The 8,984-nt window shown below is 36.8% G+C and overlaps 1 protein-coding gene across 1 annotated transcript in view; it reads right to left on the bottom strand.

The window, feature by feature from the left end:
* Positions 1 to 1,217: 1,217 nt before the first annotated feature.
* acss2l (acyl-CoA synthetase short chain family member 2 like) overlaps positions 1,218 to 8,984 on the bottom strand; it is a 37,640-nt gene continuing 29,873 nt past the window's right edge. Inside the window, exons 12-18 of the mRNA XM_029705999.1 lie at positions 8,979 to 8,984; positions 7,765 to 7,845; positions 5,676 to 5,784; positions 5,417 to 5,485; positions 4,861 to 5,037; positions 2,433 to 2,507; positions 1,218 to 2,337 (exon numbers count right to left, since the gene is read on the bottom strand). The exon at positions 8,979 to 8,984 is cut by the window's right edge and continues 51 nt beyond it. Coding sequence (XP_029561859.1) covers positions 2,210 to 2,337; positions 2,433 to 2,507; positions 4,861 to 5,037; positions 5,417 to 5,485; positions 5,676 to 5,784; positions 7,765 to 7,845; positions 8,979 to 8,984 — 645 coding nt within the window. The 3' untranslated portion in view covers positions 1,218 to 2,209. The remainder of the gene's footprint in view (positions 2,338 to 2,432; positions 2,508 to 4,860; positions 5,038 to 5,416; positions 5,486 to 5,675; positions 5,785 to 7,764; positions 7,846 to 8,978) is intronic.

Below are 8,984 nucleotides of genomic sequence, written 5' to 3'. Positions count from 1 at the left end.
TATTAAATTGGCCGACCCATTCTTACATTGGCCCGCCCATTATTACATGGCCCACCCATTATTAAATTGGCCCGCCCATTATTACATGGCCCACCCATTATTACATGGCCCACCTATTATTACATGGCCCACCCATTATTAAATTGGCCCGCCCATTATTACATGGCCCACCCATTATTACATGGCCCACCCATTATTACATGGCCCACCCATTATTACATGGCCCACCCATTATTACATGGCCCACCCATTATTACATGGCCCACCCATTATTACATGCAAATGACACCACTGTGGCATAAATAATCATTCAGAATAGGGATTGTTTCATGTCCTTTTTGACCGGTTTAGAAAAGGGTTCAAATAAACGGAATTCATTGGTTTGAGCCTAGGGATTGTCATTTGAATTGACTGTATTCCTTTACATAGACCGTCGTCGAAGTCAGTCGTTCCCATAAGATCTGATCTAGGATCTGTCCTCCGACCACTAATCCCATCCCCAAAACAGTGCACACAAAATAACTTAAGACTGATTCGGGATCAGCGCTTAGTGACTCTGAATTAATCAATCCGCACACCATCAGAAAGGGACTAGAAGGGGGACTCTCTGGGTATGTCTAACATAGCTTCCTCACCTCGTCTCAGTCTTCCTAGAACGACGCTGAATAAGTGAGAGAAAGAAAATACCTCATCCGCCATGTTTCCTGTTGTATATTTTATAACCGGTGTTTTCTGTTGTATATTTTATAACCGGTGTTTCCTGTTGTATATTTTATAACCGGTGTTTCCTGTTGTATATTTTATAACCGGTGTTTCCTGTTGTATATTTTATAACCGGTGTTTCCTGTTGTATATTTTATAACCGGTGTTTCCTGTTGTATATTTTATAACCGGTGTTTCCTGTTGTATATTTTATAACCGGTGTTTCCTGTTGTATATTTTATAACCGGTGTTTCCTGTTGTATATTTTATAACCGGTGTTTCCTGTTGTATATTTTATAACCGGTGTTTCCTGTTGTATATTTTATAACCGGTGTTTCCTGTTGTATATTTTATAACCGGTGTTTCCTGTTGTATATTTTATAACCGGTGTTTCCTGTTGTATATTTTATAACCGGTGTTTCCTGTTGTATATTTTATAACCGGTGTTTCCTGTCGAAAGCCCATTCCCGACAACCACGTTTATTTTTATGATGAGATTCTTAAAAAAAAAAATATTGAGATAGTATTTTGTAGGACATGCTTCTTCCATCTGTCTCTCTGTGGAGGGGATTTCAGGAGGTGGCACCACAGGAGAGTTTTCCTAGGGGCCCAGAGTTTTTTTTCCCTGGTCTGGTAGACTAACCCAACCAGGTGAAACTCCAGACCCTAAGTCTCAGAATCAGCTGTAAAACGGTTGGATATGGGCTATGATGGGACCAGATTTTTAATTTTTTTTCAAAAATCAGGTCATATGGTTTAAAACAAATATATATATATAAAAAAAAAAAATACTAATCAACAACTGTGATTGGACAATAGAACTAACAGGGCTGACTGTATCCACGGTTACATCTGTAATTATAAAGTGACTCACAGAATATCATCACTATTGTGTCTTCATTGACTAATTTCAGTCAACCATTTTGGATTGATAAGGTCTGGGTCGACAAGCCACCCGAAGTCTGAATATAAAAATAAACATTTTGATCAGATTTTCTCTTAACACAAATAAAATAGGCCTATTTTAGGCTATAAATACACAACATTACCTCTTCGTTTCCCCTGGCCAGAGGAGAACAGAGTGCATAGGTTTCTCTAGGTCACCTGTAGCTGTGGTTGTTATCAGTAGGCTACAGTTGATCAGACTGAAGCACGAGTTAAATCAGTCTAAACAACAGTAATTTTCAATGCTTTTTGTGTCAATATTTTTTATGAAACTGAATTGAAAGAATTGTTGAGGCAAATGCTAGCTCGTCACACATTTAGCCGGCGACCCTGCTGTGCTGATCTCTGCTACGTGGATAGATGGAAATAAATGTGCACATACTTCTACAAATTAAGAAATATATCCTGTATGTTCTACAATTTTTTTTAAAGAGTTGGTGGCAGGAATGGGCTTCCATAGTTTTCAGATCAGTGTAGATGATGGAGAGGAAAGGAGGAGACGAGGAGAGGAGACGAGGCGTCGAGGAGAGGAAGCTACTGTAGAGTGTTGACATGCAGCCCCTCAGGCGGCCGTTTCACAGCGCTGGCTGAACAGGACCTCTACGACCTTGGGGTCAGCCAGGGTTGAAAGGTCACCGAGATCCTTCTCGTTCCGGGCGATCTGCCTCAGGACCCGCCTCATGATCTTACCTGAGGATGAGATATTTTGTTAAATAAAAAGGAAAATAATAAATAAAAATGTAAAGACAAAATGTGGTAAAAATCAGGAATGAGGTAACACTAACCAGATCGTGTTTTAGGAAGTCCAGGAGCGTTCTGGATGAAGTCTGGTGTGGCGATCGGACCAATCTTCTCTCTCACTAACGAGACATAAGGCATGTTTTGTTGTTGTGTTAAATCAAGAACCAACAAAACACTCATGTTGTTCTATTGTTTACATCAAATCAAATTCTATTGGTCCATACACGTGTTGAGCAGATGTTATTGGTCCATATTTAACAGATGTTATTGGTCAATACACATATTTAACAGATGTTATTGGTCCATACACATATTTAACAGATGTTATTGGTCCATATTTAACAGATGTTATTGGTCCATATTTAACAGATGTTATTGGTCCATATTTAACAGATGTTATTGGTCCATATTTAACAGATGTTATTGGTCCATACACATATTTAACAGATGTTATTGGTCCATACACATATTTAACAGATGTTATTGGTCCATTCATATATTTAACAGATGTTATTGGTCCATTCATATATTTAACAGATGTTATTGGTCCATACATATATTTAACAGATGTTATTGGTCCATACACATATTTAACAGATGTTATTGGTCCATATTTAACAGATGTTATTGGTCCATACATATATTTAACAGATGTTATTGGTCCATACACATATTTAACAGATGTTATTGGTCCATACACATATTTAACAGATGTTATTGGTCCATATTTAACAGATGTTATTGGTCCATACACATATTTAACAGATGTTATTGGTCCATATTTAACAGATGTTATTGGTCCATACACATATTTAACAGATGTTATTGGTCCATATTTAACAGATTTTATTGGTCCATACACATATTTAACAGATGTTATTGGTCCATATTTAACAGATGTTATTGGTCCATATTTAACAGATGTTATTGGTCCATATTTAACAGATGTTATTGGTCCATACACATATTTAACAGATGTTATTGGTCCATACACATATTTAACAGATGTTATTGGTCCATATTTAACAGATGTTATTGGTCCATACACATATTTAACAGATGTTATCGGTCCATATTTAACAGATGTTATCGGTCCATATTTAACAGATGTTATCGGTCCATATTTAACAGATGTTATCGGTCCATATTTAACAGATGTTATCGGTCCATATTTAACAGATGTTATCGGTCCATATTTAACAGATGTTATCGGTCCATATTTAACAGATGTTATCGGTCCATATTTAACAGATGTTATCGGTCCATATTTAACAGATGTTATCGGTCCATATTTAACAGATGTTATCGGTCCATATTTAACAGATGTTATTGGTCCATATTTAACAGATGTTATTGGTCACATATTTAACAGATGTTATTGGTCCATATTTAACAGATGTTATTGGTCCATATTTAACAGATGTTATTGGTCCATATTTAACAGATGTTATCGGTCCATATTTAACAGATGTTATCGGTCCATATTTAACAGATGTTATTGGTCCATATTTAACAGATGTTATCGGTCCATATTTAACAGATGTTATTGGTCCATACACATATTTAACAGATTTTATTGGTCCATATTTAACAGATGTTATTGGTCCATACACATATTTAACAGATGTTATTGGTCCATACACATATTTAACAGATGTTATTGGTCCATACACATATTTAACAGATGTTATTGCGGGTGTAGCAAAACGCTTGTGTTTCTAGCTCTGACAGTGCAGTAATATCTAACAAATTACACAACATATACACACAAATCTAAGTAAAGGAATCAAATTAAGACTATATAAATATATGGATGAGCGATATCAGAGCAGCATAGGATACAGTGGAATAAAATGCAGTATAAACATATCTGATATACAGTGCGATAATAGGCTACAATGGTTAACCTGTAATCTAGTGTTCGTTCTATAAAGGGTAACCTGTAATCTAGTGTTCGTTCTATAAAGGGTAACCTGTAATCTAGTGTTCGTTCTAGGGGTAATCTGGTGTTAGTTCTACAAGGGGTAACCTGTAATCTAGTGTTCGTTCTAGGGGTAATCTGGTGTTCGTTCTACAAGGGGTAACCTGTAATCTAGTGTTCGTTCTATAAAGGGTAACCTGTAACCTATTGTTCGTTCTAGGGGTAATCTGGTGTTAGTTCTACAAGGGTAACCTGTAATCTATTGTTAGTTCTACAAGGGTTAACCTGTAACCTAGTGTTCGTTCTACAAGGGTTAACCTGGTGTTAGTTCTACAAGGGGTAACCTGTAATCTATTGTTAGTTCTACAAGGGTAACCTGTAATCTATTGTTAGTTCTACAAGGGTAACCTGTAATCTAGTGTTCGTTCTACAAGGGTAACCTGTAATCTAGTGTTCGTTCTACAAGGGTTAACCTGTAACCTAGTGTTCATTCTACAAGGGTTAACCTGTAACCTAGTGTTCGTTCTACAAGGGGTAACCTGGTCAAACACCTTGTCTCTTGAGTTCGTCCACCAGAGTGCGGTTGAACTCTCTGCAGTCCTTCAGAGTAACGAAACAGTAGAGACACTCCCCCTTGACCTTGTGGGGTCTGCTGACCACTGCAGCCTCGGCCACCGCTCCATGGTCTGTTAGAGATGACTCTACCTCCGCTGTGCTCAACAGGTGACCTGGAGGGAGACAACGTTACCAACACTATCGGTTCCCACTTACATCATCGTCATCAGGTGGCCAATAGGGAAGACAACACTATGGGTTATCATCCATCCATCTATCTATTGTATCTATCTATCTATCTATCTATCTATCTATCTATCTATCTATCTATCTACTGTATCTATCTATCTATATACTGTATCTATCTATTGTATATATCGTATCTACAGTATATCTATCTATCTATCTATCTAATCTACTGTATCCATCTATCTATAGCCTGTTTTTACAGCAACATTTATCACAGAGTGCTTCACAGTAACCTGGCTTTGACCCGCAAAATTAAGCCAGCAGCAGCAGCAGCAGTGGCCAAACTGTAGGAAAACAAATGACCTGAAACGTTAATCATGTCATCGATCCTGCCTGCGATCCAGTAGTATCCATCTTTATCCCTCCTGCAGCCTGGGAAAGAAAGAATTCATTCATTCACTTTATTAAACCTTTTAAAAGAAAACAACAGTGCCATATGTTTAACGTCGATGTCACCGTTACAATGTGATTGTGATCGTCAATGATTATGATGAATCTGATCTAATAAAACACAAATCTAAATCAAATCAGAGAATGCAAGGTGCTATTTGAAAAGTCTTACCATCCCCGGTCACATAGAATCCTGGGAATTTCTTGAAGTATGTGTTCTCAAAACGCTCCTGGTTTCCGTACACGGTACGCATGATACCAGGCCAGGGCCGACGGAACACCTGCAACGACATTACAGACCATGGCTCTTAGTTTAGAAATATTACGGTAATAATCCTACCGGTACATAATGAAAGACCTACAACGACATTACAGACCATGGCTCTTAGTTTAGAAATATTACGGTATTAATCCTATATGAAACCCATATTATAAGGATAGTGAGAGAGAATTTAAAAAAAAACATGTATTACACTGTACTCGAAGTGATTCTACCATAGAATGTGTTGTGTACTGACCAGATAGTATAGTGTTATAATACTGACCAGATAGTATAGTGTTATAATACTGACCAGATAGTGTTATAATACTGACCAGATAGTATAGTGTTATAATACTGACCAGTTAGTGTTATAATACTGACCAGATAGTATAGTGTTATAATACTGACCAGATAGTGTTATAATACTGACCAGATAGTATAGTGTTATAATACTGACCAGATAGTATAGTGGTATAATACTGACCAGATAGTGTTATAATACTGACCAGATAGTGGTATAATACTGACCAGATAGTATAGTGTTATTATACTGACCAGATAGTATAGTGTTATAATACTGACCAGATAGTATAGTGTTATAATACTGACCAGATAGTGTTATAATACTGACCAGATAGTGTTATAATACTGACCAGTTAGTGTTATAATACTGACCAGATAGTGTTATAATACTGACCAGTTAGTGTTATAATACTGACCAGATAGTATAGTGGTATAATACTGACCAGATAGTGTTATAATACTGACCAGATAGTGGTATAATACTGACCAGATAGTATAGTGTTATAATACTGACCAGATAGTATAGTGTTATAATACTGACCAGATAGTGTTATTATACTGACCAGATAGTGTTATAATACTGACCAGATAGTATAGTGTTATAATACTGACCAGATAGTATAGTGTTATAATACTGACCAGATAGTGTTATTATACTGACCAGATATTATAGTGTTATTATACTGACCAGATATTATAGTGTTATTATACTGACCAGATAGTATAGTGTTATTATACTGACCAGATAGTATAGTGTTATTATACTGACCAGATATTATAGTGTTATTATACTGACCAGATAGTATAGTGTTATTATACTTACCAGATATTATAGTGTTATAATACTGACCAGATATTATAGTGTTATAATACTGACCAGATAGTATAGTGTTATTATACTGACCAGATAGTGTTATAATACTGACCAGATAGTATAGTGTTATTATACTGACCAGATAGTATAGTGTTATAATACTGACCAGATAGTGTTATAATACTGACCAGTTAGTGTTATAATACTGACCAGATAGTATAGTGTTATAATACTGACCAGATATTATAGTGTTATAATACTGACCAGATAGTGGTATAATACTGACCAGATAGTGTTATAATACTGACCAGATAGTATAGTGTTATAATACTGACCAGATATTATAGTGTTATTATACTGACCAGATAGTGGTATAATACTGACCAGATATTATAGTGTTATTATACTGACCAGATAGTATAGTGTTATTATACTGACCAGATATTATAGTGTTATAATACTGACCAGATATTATAGTGTTATAATACTGACCAGATATTATAGTGTTATAATACTGACCAGATATTATAGTGTTATAATACTGACCAGATATTATAGTGTTATAATACTGACCAGATATTATAGTGTTATAATACTGACCAGATATTATAGTGTTATAATACTGACCAGATATTATAGTGTTATAATACTGACCAGATATTATAGTGTTATAATACTGACCAGATAGTATAGTGTTATAATACTGACCAGATAGTGTTATAATACTGACCAGATATTATAGTGTTATAATACTGACCAGATAGTGTTATTATACTGACCAGATAGTATAGTGTTATTATACTGACCAGATAGTATAGCGTTATAATACTGACCAGATAGTGTTATTATACTGACCAGATAGTATAGCGTTATAATACTGACCAGATAGCCCTCTGCCTCTCCCTCCAGTTCCTCTCCATGCTCGTTCAGTATGGTGGGCTCCACGCCAAAGAAAGGAAACGTCTGGAACATCAGACAGATTCAAATCTATAGGATTCAAGGTTGATTAGATGCTATAATCCAGGGGTAGGCGACCCTGGTCCTGGAGCAACACTGACACACTTTGTTATTTTTATTTTTAATTAACCGACCTGGTAAACCAGGTGTGTTCAATTTAGACTATCACTGATCAATTAGCTCAGGTGGTCAGAACCTGCAGCGCTCCAGGAAGTCGGTTGCCTTACCCCTGCTGTAAACTCTTCAATAACAAGACAGATTCTACATTTTAGTCATTTAGCAGATGCTCTTATCCAGAGCGACTTACAGTAGTGAATGCATACATTTCATTTCACGCATTTTTTATTTTAAATTTTTTAGTACTGGCCCCCCGTGGGAATCGAACCCACAACCCTGGCGTTGCACACACCATGCTCTACCAACTGAGCCACAGGGAAGACCATTCTACTGGTGCAGGACTCCTCATTCCAGATTACCATCTGAGAACACTGGGGTTAGACGTCTGTAACTACAGTATACCTCAGACAAGGAGTAAGGATTCCATCACAGGTAATATGGGAAATATTACACTGGCACCCGACCATGCGAGTATAGACACAGAGTGGACAAAACATTAGGAACACCTGCTCTTTCCATGACATAGACTGACCAGGGGAATCCAGTTGAAAGATATGATCCCTTATTGATGTCACTTGTTAAATCCACTTCAAAATCAGTGTAGATGAAGGGGAGGAGACAGGTTAAAGAAGGATTTTTAAGCCTTGAGACAATTGAGACATGGATTGTGTACTTGTGCCATTCAGAGGGTGAATGGGCAAGACAAAATATTTAAGTGCCTTTTAACGGAGTATGGTAGTAGGTGCCAGGCGCACCGGTTTGTGTCAAGAACTGTAACGCTGCTGGATTTTTCACACTCAAGTTTCCTGTGTGTATCAAGAATGATCCACCACCTAAAGGACATCCAGTCAACTTGATACAACTGTGGGAAAGCATTGGAGTCAACATGGGCCAGCATCCCTGTGGAACGCTTTCAACACCTTGTAGAGTCCATGTCCTGATGAATGGAGGCTGTTCTGAGGGCAAAGGGGGGGGTCAATAAAATAAAAAAAGTACACTGTGTATATATGATGGTAACTTACAGCTGA

The sequence above is a fragment of the Salmo trutta genome, chromosome 21, assembly GCF_901001165.1.
Source record: "Salmo trutta chromosome 21, fSalTru1.1, whole genome shotgun sequence".
NCBI classification, from domain to species: domain Eukaryota; kingdom Metazoa; phylum Chordata; class Actinopteri; order Salmoniformes; family Salmonidae; genus Salmo; species Salmo trutta.
This window is presented reverse-complemented; position numbering and strand designations above follow the sequence as displayed.